The sequence below is a fragment of the Diadema setosum genome, chromosome 17 (assembly GCF_964275005.1).
Source record: "Diadema setosum chromosome 17, eeDiaSeto1, whole genome shotgun sequence".
Classification (NCBI taxonomy): domain Eukaryota; kingdom Metazoa; phylum Echinodermata; class Echinoidea; order Diadematoida; family Diadematidae; genus Diadema; species Diadema setosum.
This window is the reverse complement of record NC_092701.1, coordinates 14,481,242-14,498,713: the sequence shown is the minus strand read 5'-3', so window position 1 is coordinate 14,498,713 and position 17,472 is coordinate 14,481,242. Positions and strand designations below refer to the sequence as shown.

At 38.7% G+C, this 17,472-nt stretch overlaps 1 protein-coding gene across 1 annotated transcript in view; it reads right to left on the bottom strand.

Annotated features, from left to right (window-relative positions):
* LOC140240409 (uncharacterized) overlaps positions 1-17,112 on the bottom strand; it is a 46,050-nt gene extending 28,938 nt beyond the window's left edge. Inside the window, exons 1-2 of the mRNA XM_072320177.1 lie at positions 15,491-17,112; positions 7,607-8,055 (exon numbers count right to left, since the gene is read on the bottom strand). Of these exons, the coding sequence (XP_072176278.1) occupies positions 7,607-8,055; positions 15,491-16,979 (1,938 nt within the window). The 5' untranslated portion in view covers positions 16,980-17,112. The remainder of the gene's footprint in view (positions 1-7,606; positions 8,056-15,490) is intronic.
* Between the last annotated feature and the right edge of the window lie 360 nt (positions 17,113-17,472).

The window sequence follows — 17,472 nt, the reverse complement described above, 5'->3', positions numbered from 1 at the left end:
TTGGTCTGAATTTCGCTCAACAAGAGAAATCCAAATCAGTATGTGCAAGTGGTGAAGGATCTGCAAAATCAGCATGTGTACACATTGCGATACACATAGCACACGCAAGCGATGTGCGGACCAGAAGCAACTGAATGGGTGTGTCGAGTCCTGTGGCTGTGTGCATGGTGTGTATGGTAGCCTGACCAGACTCCATCTTGAACAGTGTTGTGTAGAGACAGGGCAGTGTTGTGTAGAGACAGGGCTGTGTTTGTGCATGATTGACCAATCAATATCATATTCTAACAAACTTAGACATTTTTACTGGCATTTACTTTATTGTGAATGATTGTGGTGTTGTAAAATCAAACTTCCAACATATGACTTAAAATTAGTACTGAGTAACTCTGTCTCTAAAAATGTTTTGCAAATGTACCAGTGTAACGCAGAAATGGCAGAGGTACTCGGGGTGTAAAACAGTAACATGAAGAAATCCCAGCTCTCCAGAGTAAAATATATTATGAATTACCACTTTTTTCTAATCTTCTACAGTAACTTTAGGTTAGACTCTTACACTACTTTGCAGGTTACTGTTGTCTTTATTGTTAACAAAATATTTTTGGAAAAATTAAATCTATATCACTGTTCCTTCATTATTTTCCCATGGCTGACACAGTAATTGTCCAGTACATATGTATGCCATCAAACCTACTGCTGTGGTGCAAAATACAACTTCCATGAATGATTGCATATCAAAATATATGTATTTGTGAGCTGATAAAATGTGACATTTACTGACTCCAGTTTTCATTTAACGCTGTAAACGTCTGATCAGCAAAATGACAATTTTAGTATGAAGTGGCAAGATACATGTGACACTTTTATTGAAATTTATTAAACAGGAGAGTTGTTAAAATAAAACTTGGGGGTGGGTGCGGTGGCTAGCTTTTTTTTTTTTGATGGGGGGGGGGGGGGGTAAGTCTGCATCATGAACGGCAACTGGTACACCTCCGCCAATATTGCATGGATCTCCCGGACAATACGTCTAGGATAGTACATCTTTACATTGTGTGATGACAGTTTCACGTAATTGGTAAAAAAACTATTAAAAATGACACGTTTGTCGCAAATGTTTCGAGTGTTCACTTTCCTTGAACTAAGTTAACTTGGATGAATGGCTGTATTATTTGGTGATTCGAGGATTTTACTTGACCTTTGACCCTTTTACGAGGTTGTGCACTTTTTCTCTATACCTCAAGGTATAGAGAACTAGAAATGTCACCTTTGGCGACTGGTATGCCTCCGCCATAATGCATGATTTTCCCAATAGGTCTAGATAGTACATGTGGACAATGTGTGATTACATTTTCACAAAATTGGCAAAATATTGAAATGACAAGTTTGTCACAAATGTGTTGAATGTTCACCTTCCTTGACCTAGGTTTAATTGGATGAATAGGAGAGCATGTATCTAGGGATTTAAGGACTTTAACTCGACTTTGACCCATTCATACATTTAGGCATTGAGTAATTTTCAAGGTACAGGTGTGGAGAAAAAGTGCAATTTCTGAATTGAATAGTAAATTGTTACCATTTTCATCTGGCCCTTGACCCTAAAATTCATAAGATAATCACTTTCAGGTAGAACATGCATAATATGTACTAAGTTTCAAGATAACTTGAGCCACTTGCGAGATATGGAGGAAAAAGTTAGTTCAGCACTTTCACTTGATCTTTGACCTTTTGATCTTTGAGGCAAAAAAAGAAGAAAAAAAAAACTTTCCAGAGAATTTCTATTAGGTTACACATGTATGCATACACCAAGTGTAAAAAAAAAATATCCCTGCTGGCATTGCATGATAGGAGGGAAATAGTAAAATTTTGAAGTGTTGCACTTGACCTTTGACCCCTGACCTTTGACCCCATGAACCCTACATTCTCTAGATAATCACTTCCAGTCAGTATATGTATATACTATGTTCCATGAAGATACCTTGAACAATTTTCCAAGGTATGGAGAAAAAAAAAAAGTTTTGATATTTTTACTTGACCTTTTGACCTTTGACCTCATGACCCAAACTTTCACCAGAGAATCTTAATTGGGTAATACATGTCTACACTAAGTTTCAAGAAAATATCTTCAGGCATTCAATAGATATGGTGGAAATAGTGAAATTTTATGTATTTGACCCTGACCTTTTGACCTTTGACCTCATGACCCAAACTTTCACCAGAGAATCTTAATTGGGTAATACATGTATACACTAAGTTTCAAGAAAATATCTTCAGGCATTCAATAGATATGGTGGAAATAGTGAAATTTTATGTATTTGACCTTGACCTTTGACCTTGAGCATGTGCACCCAAAAGTTGATAGGCACAACTTCACCCCCTAATACACATACATGCCAAGTTTCATTAGGATACCTCAACGGGTTTTGATAGTTACCTTGTCCACAAAATTCATTACGGACGGAAGGACGGACGGACGGACAACCCGAAAACATAATGCCTCCGGCACCACTTCGTGGCGGAGGCATAAAAAGTGTAATTTCACAATAAGATAGTAAAATCTTAGCACTGTAACCTCGCCTCTGAACTTCGACCTTTGACCCTTGACCCTAAAATTCCCAAGAGAATCACTGTCAAGGAGTACATGCACAAATATGTGCTAAGGTTCATGGTACTTTGAGCCACTTCAAAGACTTTCTTAATCTTATGTTGTTAAAATTCTTTACTCCTCTTATCAGGAAACCTACTCGAATATCTGATGCTACCTCTACTCTCATTGATAATATATTCTTTAATAATCTATTTACTGATGTTACTTCTGGTATTGTAGTTTCTGATCTCACTGATCATTTCCCCATATATGCGCTTGTACCACAGTTTTCTACTAGGAAAATGCCGACCCTTCATTCAGGTTTTTGTGACATGTCAGAATGTAATCTTGATAGACTTACGGAGGGATTGAGGTCAGTTGATTGGTCCTCTGTTTATAATCAAAGAAATGTAAATTCGTCCTTCAATGTTTTTATGAACATCCTTATAAATACTTGTAACATTTATATACCTTTATCAAGACGATCCAGATTGAATTATAAGAAAGTACCAAAACAACCATGGATCTCAAGGTCCCTACTTAGGTCTATCAATAGGAAGAATAAACTGTTTTGCAAATACCAAAGATCTTCAACTGATGTAACTAAATCCTGTTATATTCGTTACCGTACTTACTTCTTCATTGCGTTTAGCCAAGCAACTGTATTTTGCTAATCAGTTTGAAAAATGCAAGTTCGACATGAAGAATACGTGGAGGGTGATAAACACAGCTATGAAATCCAGCACTGTTACAAATTCCCCTACTCATATTTTGAATGACGGTCATCAAGTTGATGATCCACAGGAAATGGCAAATGTATTTAATGATTACTTTGTTAACTTAGGACCAGATCTTGCCAGCAAAATACCAAATACCCAGACAACTTTTTATTCTTTTTCAAAAGACAGGAATGCACAAACCATGTTTTTCATTCATGTTGTTGAAGAAGAAATCAAAGAAATTGTTGATAACCTAAACATTAAGACAAGTATAGGTAATGATGGTATCTCAGCTTTTCTTTTGAAGAACATTATAAATGAAATAATTTCTCCACTTACTTACATTTTTAATCAATCTTTATCTAGTGGCAAAGTCCCAGATAAAATGAAAATCGCTCGAGTTGTTCCCATATACAAAAAGGGTCCAAAAGAATTTGTGAATAATTACCCCTCGATATCTCTTTTAACCTCAGTTTCAAAAATTCTGGAAAGGCTTGTTTATAAACGAGCTCTTAGATTTCTTGTTAACTGCAATATTCTTTCCAATTTCCAATTTGGATTCAGAAAACAGCAAAGCACAACTCACCCTTTATTAGCCTTCGATAAAGTAGCTCATGCTTTAGATGATGCTTCCCACACCATCGGTGTTTTTCTCGATTTTTCGAAGGCTTTTGATACCATTGACCATTATATTTTGCTTTATAATTTATGCCATTACGGTATCCGTGTGAGGGTTTTAGAGTGGTTTAAAGACTACCTCACAAACAGAAAACAATTTGTTTACATAAATGGTTGTGAGTCAAGTATGACGTCAACTTTTTGCCGTGTCCCCCAGGGTTCTCTTCTTGGCCCACTTTTATTCATCCTGTACATCAATGATCTCCAAAATTCATCACAGATTCTTTCTTTTATTTGTTTGGGTGATGATACAAATTCATTTCTGTCTGACCGCAATCCCAATATGCTTGTAAGTATGATGAATAATGAATTGAAATCTGTTCAGTCTTGGATTTACGCCAACAAGTTATTATCAAATGTTGATAAAACACATTATATGTTATTTAGCAATTCCCTGCAAGTTATTCCTGATGATGTAAGATTAATGATATTAATTTACCCCGAGTAGATAGTACTAAGTTTTTAGGACTTTACATTGATATCGACCTCTCCTTGAAAACTCACTTTAGTTTTCGAAGCAAAATTTTGTCACGAGACACAGGAATCCTCAACAAACTGAAACATTTTTTGCCCAACCACATTTTGCATATTGTATATTCAACCATGATTTCCCCATATCTTAACTATGGAATTCTTGCATGGGGTAAAGCATCCAAATATTTGCTGGATTCGCTTTTTCTTCTTCAAAAGCGGGCGATCAGAATTATTAAAGATAATATAAAGTTTTGGTATTACCTCAAAAGTTTCCCTGAATTTCCTTGTCTTAGCTTGTGTTTCAGGTTAAAGTACCTTTCATATAACTAACACTGTGAGACTTACTCGCCCCAAAGTGCTCTCATGTCTTGGTAATCATGCAATAATGCTTTCGTACCAGAGCCGCCGCCGTACGGCGGCGAGGTAGTACACGTATTGTACGAAACCATTATTGCATGATAACTGCGACCAGCAGCGTGCAGCCCCATACGCATACTGAGTAAAGAACTGCGACCAGCAGCCCCATACGCATAGCTAAATGGGGCTTCGCATTGTAGCTTACAGGATCATGACAAATTTAGTATCGCGGGTAAATATCAACTTAAAATCCAAAAATTTCTTCAATTTGAAGACTTACCAGTTAAGTTGAAGTATTGAAAACAGGCTTCGGGCAACGTTAGGTTTTGCCAATAGTCCCTTTCTGTTCGAATTGATGACTGAATGTGACTCGGTCGAGGACCTTGGGAGAGCTACACTGAATTGACGGCCAGCGCATGCGCACACAAACATCTTATCCGTTCATGGATTTGAAATTTGTTCACATGTGATGTGTGCGTATGCGCTGGCCGTAGTAATCAGTGTATGTAGCTCTCCCAAGGTCCTCTCGACAGTCACATTCAGTCATCAATTCGAACAGAAAGGGACTATTGGCAGGACCAAACGTTGCCCGAAGCCTGTTTTCAAGACTTCAACTTAATTGGTAAGTCTTCAAATTGAAGAATTTTTTGGATTTTAAGTTGATATTTACCCGCCATACTAAATCTGTCATGATCCTGAATGCTACAATGCGAAGCCCCATTACGCTATGCGTATGGGGCTGCTGGTTGCAGCTAATTGCATGATTACTAAGAAATGAGAGCACTTTGGGGCGAGTAAGTCTCACAGTGTTAGTTATATGAAAGGTACTTTAACCTGGAACACGGAAATTCAGGGAAACTTTTGAGGTACCAAAACTTTTTATTATCTTTAACCATGCTGGGTATTTATCTCACACAAACGCCTTATTTCAGAAAAATTAAATTTTGAAACTGATAGATTTATTTGATTATAACTTAGGTATTTTTATGTATAAATTTTCCTGATTTTTTTTTACAGATGTTCATGAGAAACAATTCTGTCCATCACTACCCAACTCACCAGAGTGGCGCTTATCACCTTCCACGCACTCGGAACAATTTTCGCTAAAAATGCAATTATGTATACAGGTCCAAAATATTGGAATGATCTCCCAACAGAAGTTACAAGCTGTTTGTCATTATCATCCTTTAAGCGTAAACTCAGACAGCATGTATTGAATACACTGTAGCTACAACACACAAGTGCACTAACATTCCATTTCATTATGCTCATGGATGTTCTGCTATATATACTGCTCGGTTGTTGCCATATGAACAGACTTATGCATATACATGTAGTTGCATGCTCTTTCAAATTCCTGCTAATCGGTGTTTTTCCTTCCACTTCTAGTAGGACCTTCGGTCGCGTCGTATAGCGTCATAGTTTCCCCTTCTTTCTTTCCTTTTTCATGCGGCATTGCAGCTGGCTGGTATATCACATATAGGAATTATAATTGATTCATGTCTTCCATTTTCCAACTCTTTCCCCGTGTCAATGGAAGCCGGAATGTTTAAACCCTAAAATTATGTCGCATTCACATTATCACTCCCATGTCAAAATTGCTATTAGAACAACTGCTAGTGTGCAGCATGTGGTTACTTGTTCTCATTTTATCACACACAAAAATTTATGTGAGAAGAATCTTCTGTACCCCCCCCCCCCGAGTATTAATAGTCATTCTCTTTTGTTTATCTTTTAGTTTGGTCTTTAGTTGTACCCGTGCTCCTCATCCTGTTCTCCACACTAGGCTTTTGTTGGGACCTACACTCAACAAGCTTTGCTTTTTAGTAGGTTCCATCATACTTCTCCTAGCATTCTTTACTTTGATTGAAAATGACACATCGACCGCTATGTACATGTACTATGTTTGTATTCCTATTTCTTTTTGTATATATCCAAGCTGGACATTCTGTATTATTATATTTTGTTATATTTTATGTATTTTCCATCGAGAAATATGAAAATAAATTGAAATTGAAATATGGAGGAAGAAGTGAAATTTAGCATTTTCACATGGCCTTGGAACATTTTGACCTTTGACCTTTTGGCCAAAAACATTCCCAGAGAATTTCTATTTGGGTAATACATGTATAAACTAAGTTTCAAGAAATGAGGGAAACAGAGAAATTTTGAGGAGTTGACCTTGACCTTTGACCTAAAGACCCTAAAACCCTCAAAAGAATCATTGTCAGGCAGTACATGCATATGCACTAAGTTTCATAAAGATAACTTGAACCATTTCCGAGATATGGAGAAAAAAGACAAACTTAAGCATGTTTACTTGACCTTTGACCTCATGGCCTGAATCTTTCTCTAGAATCTTCTAGAGAATCTTCATCAGGTAAAACGAGCATACACTAAGTTTCAAGAAAAAAAAAACCTTCAGACACTGCATAGATATGGGGAAAATAGTGAAATTTTGAGCATTTAACCTTGACCTTTGATCTTTAGTCCTATATGCACCAAAAAGTTAATAGGCACAACTTTGTCCACTCATACATATACATGCCAAGTTTTATTAGGATACCTCAAACATCTTTTTTAGTTACTCTGTCCACAAAATCGATTACGGATGGACGGACAACCCGAAAACATAATGCCTCCAGCGACAATTCGTAGTGGAAGCATAAAAAGTCTTCACATTTATTGGTGCCATTTCTCTCCCAAAATCAGCTGACAAGAAGAAGAAGAAAAAAAAAAAACAACCCCACATTCACCAAACACAAAGAAAAACAAAACAATAATGGGCCAATGGTACCTCAAGGTCTTTGACGAGGGGCATCACAGCTATCCAGTGGGGCATACTCATGAGGAAGTGATCAAGAAGAAGGTAGGCACCACTCAGTAATTCTTGTTCACTGTTGCTCCAGTCAAAATTGACAGTAGGGAGGACAGAGAGGTTGAAGAACATCTCCTCAACATTTTCTAACTCCTTGAGGTGTGGGTGCACTGTCACTGACAATGAAGAAGGCAATGATGCCTCAAAAGTGTGAGACGAACAAGTTGTATCTACATACTCAGATACTTCCAGCTCACTTTTTGAATGTTGGGTTAATGTACTTGTAACTTTGTTCAAATGTCGCTTTCCTGTATTTGTGTGACTTTTTTCTCTTTGCCCATGTTGTGCCTGCAGAAGCTTGCGCCTGCGGAACTCAGTTGATCCTTCATACATGCTGCGTCCCCCACGTTGACGGTCCACTCGCACAGCTGCATGAAATAATGTTAGAGGATATATTTGTACCAACAACATAAAATTTTCTCTTCCTATTCAAATGTTTACAAGGAACTGAGACAATCTCAGTATATCTTTCTGTCATCTTCTCCAAAAGGAAAAAAAGCAACTTTTTTTTTTTTTTGTCTACAGGTGCAAGATACCTACCCATTTATTTATCACCGGAATCATCAATCTGGCCAGTTTAAAGAATACATGATGCTCAAAAATCAACAGTCTAAACCATTAAATCTGAAAGTCTCAGTTTCATTACATTTGATATTGTACATGTCACATCATTCTTATAGCTTTTATTTCCACAGATTTTACAAGGTGAAGGATACAAAGTAGATTTGTAAACATTTGCCCTTACATTATTCAAAATAATAAACTAAACTTATTAATGAAATCATTGTGATCCAGCCAGGCACCAACAGTGTATTAAAAATAACTTTGATAAAATAATGTACATACAGATGTATGTTACTCTCGTTGTGCTGATGTTCAGAAAAAGTAGCAAATGCATTAAAAATGATCTGATCTTGTTCATTTTCATTGTATTTCACAAATGATTATTTCTATTCTTTCTCAATCGTTCAATACATGAAGAAGATGAAATAGATGTAAAAAAGGATCAGGAATTCAATCCTACCTTTGAAGAGCACATATGTATGACATGTGAAGAGATTTTCAGGTGATAAAAAAAACAACACACACACACACCCATTTTCAAGGCCTTCTCTTTCTCATACCACTTCACAAATGATTTTTTTATTCTTTTCAGTCAAGTTCAACTATGAAACGCCTAGAGGTTTTGCTACAGCCTATTGCATGCTGTCATGCTATGTTGCATTCACCCCATTTAATTATGGGCTACTAGATTCTCATCAGCACTATGACTGCCGTAACAAGATTTTTGACAGTTTAAAAATCTGACATGGCATCCATGGTAATCACAGCCCGCCAAGCCTGCCCATCCCATCATCCCGTATTGTTAAGTCTATCCTGTTTTGTGCATGATGGGCTGAAACGTGATTGCCATGGCTGCCGGGAACATGGTGTCAACATAACTTTAATTCAGTAAACTGCCCTTAGGCTAGCTCTGGTGTCTAGAAAAGCTATATATCATGCTACAGTCACACGCGGCCGCGTCACAAAACGGATCTGATCTGGGTGAATATGAGCCGGATTAGTCCCGGAATGGAGGGTAATTCATGCTACAGTCACACACAGCCGGATTTCGAACCAGGTCCATAAGGAATTAAAACCGTATTGACCCAGTTCGAGCTGTAGAGACCCGTATCGAACCATATAAAAATCTGCTTTAAATCCTTAACTGAATCCTTTTCGACCCCTATCGACCCGGTCAACCCACTTCGACCCGTACCCGACACGGATGTAAACATTGTCATCTTCCGTTACACAAAGGCAATGCGGTATACATCCAAGGGTCCATACGGTTTTACGCTGCGGGTTGCAGTGGGTCAATGCTAGTCAATGAAAATTGAAACGGGTCAATTCGGATATCAATACGGAATTGAAATCCATGAGAAAATTTTGAACATGACCAAAAATTTTTCACCGCTGTATCGTAGCCCCCAGAATCTATCAGGAATTGACACAGGTTATGATGCTGGTCAATGCGGGCCTCTACGGCTCGAACTGGGTCGATACGGATTTAATTCCTTATGGACCCGGTTCAAATTCCGGCCGTGTGTGACTGTAGCATTATGCTGCTTTGGGCCATCAACAACCCAGCACTGTCCCCGCCCCTCACCCAAAGAGTGTGTTTTCTGCTTCCTAAATTTGTTATAGATCATGCAAGCTTTGCATCCTTGGATACTGATTTTTAATGCAAACAAATTCTACACACAATATTAATAGTCAAGTTCGTAATTCCACATTGCACATGAGCAGTTATTTGTACCAACTAGCTGTTTGGTTTGTCAATTCACTGAGATAAGCATCTGTGATGTGATGAGCATTCATGTGATCCTTATCTAAATGTGCTTGCCAGCACATCCACCTGAGAGGAAGCCTGGTATTTGTCAATATCACAAGAAAAAGGTTGTTATTGCATTCAATACCAAGTAATGGAAAGGATGCCTGGTAAAATGTCAACTGATGGACTATTCTGGTCCCCTGGTCTAAAGGCAAGTTCATTTTTTGTTTGAACACGAATTACATAAATTGTTTTGTCCAGCAAAGCTTTGCATGCATTATGCTGCTTTGAAAACAAATGACATGCCTAACAAACTGAGAAAAAAGAAAGGTCATTTGTACCAATGTGCACAGTGCACAAGCTAGTTACGAACTGGCTTTACAGGCCCGCTTTGGGAAAATTGTTCTTTTTAATTTACCCTCGTTTTACAATCTAAATTTTACTTGCTTGATTGGGCATGAATAAACCTGTAGCTACAGTCATCACTGTACTTACTCATAGTGCTCTAATTTCGGGGGGTTTGGGTTTGGGTCCCCTGTGGGCCACGGGGGGGGGGGGGGGGGGGGGGGGGGGGCATAGTGCTCATAGTGCTTATTTGAACAGAGATCCTATATCACCCTGGGGATGCTACACGTACCTGCCAAACATGGTAAAAATTTGTTGTGAGGTTTTCAAAAAGAGCCTGAACATATAATAAGAGAATTGGGGTTCTCGTGCTCACCTGAGTATTGTAAGTTCACCTTCCATGCATTCTTCCAGACTACTACCTGAGAACACTGCAAACTTGGGGGATGGGGTAGCTTTGTGGGCTACTATGGGGGCATGATGTTCATATGCATACCCAGGTAAAAATACCTGCCAAGTACACTGTGTTCAGAAAAGTTAACTAAATACTCAAATGTAAAAAATTGCCCCTCCCTTTGATTCCCGTTGAAGGCCTGCAGCTTACATAAATAACCTTAAAAGTGCTTTCACTATAGTACAGACAAACCTGCCTTAGCGGCCACCTGTCTATAGCGGCCACTGAAAAATCCCCGAAGAGAAAATCCCTGTTAAAGACCTGTGTATAGCGACCACCTGTCTAATGCGGCCAGCGGCCACAAAGTTTGTTTCCCGCGGGAGATTTTAACCTGTCTATAGCAGCCAGTCCAGATAGAGACGTAGCCGAGTCAATAATTCAGCATGTTTTTCTGCTTTGTAGCCATGCCAGTTATTCCCTGACAACGTTCAGTGGTCGCCACCGCTGCATTTATCATTCATTTAGTTATACAAGTACTGTGTAATACTTCACGACTGTTCACATGCTACTGTACAACAATTTCATAAATACCGGCATTGCTCAATGCATGAAGCACACGTGTGCAGATACATACACACATACATTGTACATGTACATGCTATGTATGTGCAAGTACTTACACAAAGTAGATGTATACAACGATAATACATGCACATGTAAGCAATGCACACAAAGTTGGATAACCTGTCTATAGCGGTCACCTGTCTATAACGGCCACCTTTTTCGTCTCCCTTGGGTGGCCGCTGTAGACAGGTTTGACTGTATTTACTTAAAAAGAGTTTTTCCAGTGTTAGAGAATATTTTTCTATTTTTTCCTTTTTAGAAATATATGTAGGGGTTTCTATGGTCTTTGTATTACTCGTAAGTATTCTAAATGTCATCCTTGTGATAACGCACTGGATTAGTGACAAATTTGACCATGTGATTTTAAGTATCTAAAAGAGAAAATGTGTTGGCCCCCAACTTTAACTCCAACTCCACCCCCCCCCCCCCCTTGGATCTGCCTGAACAGAGTAGAAACTACAGTCACCAATCAACTTACTCACAAGCACTAAGCTTACCCTTTTCTGGTTCTAGATAGAAGATTTGTAAATTGAATTGAATTTATGGGCTTGTGCCCCCTCCCCCAGAACATTGTGCTCCTTGGAGCCCTAAGGTGGGGAATGGTGCCCATTTGCAAAGATACATAACTTGTATTTTATCAAACTGGCAATAATCCTTGCCAAATTGTGTTTTCAAGAAGATGAGAATGTGAAAATTGGTCTCAATTTGGTCCCCCCACTCATCCCCTGACCTGCCAAAAAAAAAAAAGAAAGAAAAAACTAGAAATGTCGCTATGGCGACTGATGCCTCCGCCATAATGCATGATTCGCCCAATAGGTGTATAGTGCAATGTCTTCACAATGTGTGATGACAGTGTCACATAACTGGCAAAGCATTGAAATGACAGGTTTGTCAGAAATATCTTGAATGTTTGCTTTCCTTGAACTAGGTTTGCTATAATTGTCTAAGAGTGCAGGTACATCTATTTGGGGAATTTTTACTTGACTTCTGACTGACCCTTTTATAAGTTTATGCATTGAGTAATTTTCAGGGTATGAAGAAAGAGTGTAATTAGAGTATGAAATAGAATTTTTTTTTTTGCATTTAAACCTGGCCTTGACCCTTAACCTCTGACCTTTGACCTTCTGGCAGGAAATTTCCAAGAGTCTGCATTAGGTAATACATGCATATAAAGTTTTAAAAATAATAATGCAAGCATTGTATATACTAGTAAATGAGGGAAATAGTAAAATTTTGAAGAGTTGACCTTGACCTTTGACCCCCTGACTATTGATCCATGACCCCTAAATTCCCTAGATAATCCCTGCCAGTCAGTACATGCATTTGCACCAAGTTCCATGAAGATACATTGAACCATTTGCGAGAAAAGTGAAATTGTAACATTTTCACCTAACCTTTGACCTTTTGACCTTTGACCTTATGACATGAAACTCTCTGGAGAATCTTTATGCAGTAGTACATGTCTACACTAAGTTTCAAGAAAATACCTTCGGGCATTGCATGGATATGGGGGAAATAGCAACATTTTTAGCATTTGACCTTGACCTTTTGACCTTTGACCTCTTGCCAATGTCACTAAAATCTACTCAACTACTTGCCCCATCATACATCATCCTTGGACCAAGTTTGGTGAAAGCTGCTTCATCCAGTTTTGAGTTATCACATAAACAGATAAATTTCAGGATTTGACCTTGATCTTTGACCTTTGACCTCTGTCCGATTTCACTCAAAAATTAATCAAGTAATTATCCCACCATACATCATCCTCGGACAAAGTTTGGTGAAGTTTGCTTGATCCAGTCTTGAGTTATCGTGTAAACAGATACAATTTCATGATTTGACCTTGACCTTTGGCCGATTTCACCCAAAATCTAATCAAGTAATTGCCCCATCACACTTTATACTTGGGGACCAAGTTTGGCAAAATTCCAGCCAATATTACTTGAGTTATCGCGTAAACGAAAGCGGACGGACGTAAGTACGGACGTACGTACGGACGGACAACCCGAAAACATAATGCCTCCGGCACCACTTCCTGGCGGAGGCATAAAAAAGAAAAAGAAACTGCAGTCACTAATCTTAACTAGAATTATCACTGAAGGTGATTAATACCCCCGCCCCTAGTGTTGCTTTACCAATAGTATGTGATGTCATGAGGGCAATGACATTAATACCAAGTTTGTGCACTTGTTGAATTGGAAACAGAATAATTTTAGTTTACTGTACAATTACAGAGTTGACACTGAGTTCCACAAGGTTTTGGTAAAAAGTGTGGTTACCATGGCAATGCACTGTCTGATACAAACACAAGGGACATTTTGCATAACTACACTTAAAGACCATCAAACACACCAAAATTTGACCTTCATAGCTTGGTTTTTGATAAAAAAAAATGGGTGGTTACCATGGCAACACATTTTCCTTAATCTAACACATTGGTGTCTTGCAAAACTACACTTCTAGATCATGATACATACTAAATTTGACTTTTATTGCTTGAATGATGGAAAAGTTATTCAATCTGCAAGGTTTTGGTAAAATTGTGGTTACCATGGCAACGGTTTGTGTGACAAACACAAAAAATTATGTGTTCTACAACTATACCTCAGGGCCATAATGCCTACCAAATTTGATTCAATTGCTTGAAAACTGTGGAAGAAGTTCACTCCACAGGATTTAAAAAAAAAATGCGGCTACCATGGCAACGCATTGTCCGATACAAATACAAAGGACATTTTGCAAAACTACACTTAAAGAGCATCATACACACCAAATTTCATTTTCATAGATTGAATGGTTCAATTTGATACAAAAATGAGTGGTTACCATGGCAACACATTTTTCTTATATTAACACATTGGTGTCTTGCATAACTACACCTCCCGATCATCATACATACATACTAAATTTGACCTTAATTGCTTGAATGATGTGGAAGTCATTCAATCCACAAGGTTTTGGTAAAATTATGGTTACCATGGCAACGCCTTGTCCGACGAACACAAAAATTATGTTTCACATTTATGCCTCAAGGTCATAATGCCTACCAAATTTGATTTCAATTGCTTCAAAACTGTGGAAGTTGTTCACTCCACAAGATTTCGAAGAAAACATGCAGTTACCATGGCAACGCTTTGTCAAGTATAAACACAAAGAGTGTCTTGCATAACTACACCTATAGATCATCATAGATATCAATTATTATTATATTGCAGTTATTCACTGCACAAGGTTTTGGTAAAATTATGGTTACCATGGCAACGCATTGTCCGACAAACACAAAAAACATGTCTTGCACATCTATACCACAATATCATCATTTACCCTAAGTTTCATTTAAATTGCTTCAAAACTGTAGAAGGAGTTTGCGACGCAAGATTTTGACACAGACTGACTGACCGACCGCCCGACCAACATAACGGTGATTCCTATATACCCCCTTCACACTACGTGTGGCGGGGGTATAACAACAGACTGACCGACCGCCTGACCGTCCGCCAGACCAACATCACGGTGATTCCTATATACCCCCTTCACACTACGTGTGGCAGGGGCATAATTACTCCTAGCACTACCTTAGTTTATCATTTATTGGTTTGAGAGAAGATTTGTAAGTTTCCGTAATTTGGAGTTTTTGTCTGCCCCCCCCCCCAACCCTGGGCATTGTGTGCGCTCCAGAGGACCCCAGGTGGGGAATGATGCATATTTGCACATTCACATTTTTACACCACCCAAGCGATAATACCTACCAAGTTTACTGAAAATTTTACCATGCGTTCTCAAGAAGAGGATGAAAATCTACAGTTAAGACCCAAAATCTACTGTTGTTTTCAAGCTTTTTTTCCCCAACAGGAATACTGTATACGCCGAATATTTCGCGAGGCTTTTATTTTCGCGAATTTCGCGAGTCGGATGCTATTCTTGAAATTAAAGACACACGAAAATATTGACTCTGATTCCAATGTGAATGTGACGTACACGTGTACACTTCTCCGTTCAGTGCAGGACTCCACGATCGCGAATTTAACCACTCGCGAAATCGAGAATTCCGGAATCGCGAAAATTTAGACTCGCGAAATATATGGCGTATACAGTACTCAGTAATGATGAAAACCATATATCTCACCTTCTAGCTTCATGCCTGCTTCCAAACATTTCTTGTAACGACAGAAGGCACAATGTTTCCGATTCTGCAGTGTGATAGTACAGCTCCCACCACCAGCACACTCTAGTCGCTTATTCCGCTCGTTCTGAATGGTCCTTTTGAAAAAACCTTTGCAGCTCTCACAAGAAAAAATGCCATAGTGGTAGCCTGAAATCTCATCTGTACAGATTGGACATCTGTTGTCAGCAGGTCTGCACACATTTGGCTGGAGTTCTGCACTGATATTACATTGCTGAACACTAATATCTGAAGGGGTTAAAAACTCAGTTCCAAACCTCAACACTTCAAGGTGTGAATTTTGGTTAATTTCCCATTTTTTCCCAGATAGGCTTATTGGACAGCTCATTGGCATCTCTGTTAAAGAAGAGCTTGTGCTCACTAGGCAGTCAGCTGATTTTGAGGAACTAATAGGCTTTGAATGTTTTGGTACATACACTGGAATGCCTCTTGGTCTTTGTTTAGTGATATTTCGAGAATCACTACATTCAGTTTGTTTAAATTTCTTTTTTCCATGGGAACTTGCAGAATGGGCACTTACAGGTGCTTCTTCTTCTTGCTCAATCCATGTTGGTGCTGATCCTCCGAGAAAAGATGTATTTTCTGAATATTCTGAATTCTGTGAGTCACAGGCAAATACCACAGCTGTGTTGCTTCTGTCACTCACAGGATATTGTGGTGGAGCTCCTTCTATTTCAGGAGTTTTCAAAGTATCTCCAGACATCCTAGGTGTCATATGAGAAGCAGCCAACTTCAAATTCTGTGTAGTCTGTTTTTGGCTTAAATAAGAGATAGAGCCAATGTGACAATTTTTTTGTTGTTGGAATTGTAGACCATTCAACTCACCATTACCCATCTTATCAAGTTGAGTTCGTATATTTATGGATTGCCTGGTATGATCCTGGTCAAACAACACATGACAAACCTCAGTTCCTTCTAAAGAGCTGTCAAGAATATCTCTCCTTGCACCTACAGGCAGAGAGGTTGTACTTGGTTCTGACAGCGTAAGTTCCGTATCTTTCCAGATGTCATTTCCATCAGGTTGGTCAGTCAGTCCGGGAGTGTATTTTTGTACTTGGTATTGCTGTTGCCTGAGGCAACATGGCAGTGTTTTTAATTTCTTTTGCCTTAAAGAACAGCCATCAAGACAATGCTTGGATCTTCTCCTCTTCAAATGATTTTGCCCTTCACCTCCCTTTCGATTTAGACATGAGGATGACCACTGCTTCTGGTCATGGAATTGATTGCTCAAGAGATCTTTAGCCTTGGTCTGCTCACAGCCACAAATCAAATTAGAAACCACGCTGCTTATCTTTAAAGATTTGTCGAGATTTTCCCTTTGTGCACTATCACAGGAATCCTGCATGCAGGACTTTAGCCAGCGAAATTTAATGGGGACACATTCAGTAGCAGCGGACGAGGAAGGCAGGTTAGCAATTGCGTGACCAGACATCTCAAGATGAGCATCATTGAGGATGCTGCAATCCCAATCAATGCATCTCAAAACAGTGGCTTTAGGCTCTTTGTTCTTATCATCTTGACCAGCTGCTTTGATGAATCGAGTGACAGGACAGCGTTCATGTGCAACTTTTCTTGTGTCTGAAAAAGAACAAAGGTAAAATACACTGTGGATAAGTAAATCATGTCTTTCTCAAAATGAATTGTGATATATGTGGTAAATATACATTGGTAAGCCATTGTTTGACCAAAAAACGTCTATGTCTCTCCCTATCAACATAAATGCTTTTTAAAAAAAAACTGTATTGTTTAAAAAAAAACCAAATGTTTTTTGACTATTGTAGCATCTACACATAAATGACTTCACAACGTGCAGAGTGTTCAAACAAGAAACCAGAAAGCACTCGGAGGGCGTAGACTTCCTTCCACCAAGCAGCTCATTTTTGCACCTACACACACATGCTGCAAATCATCCTTATTTCTCAAAG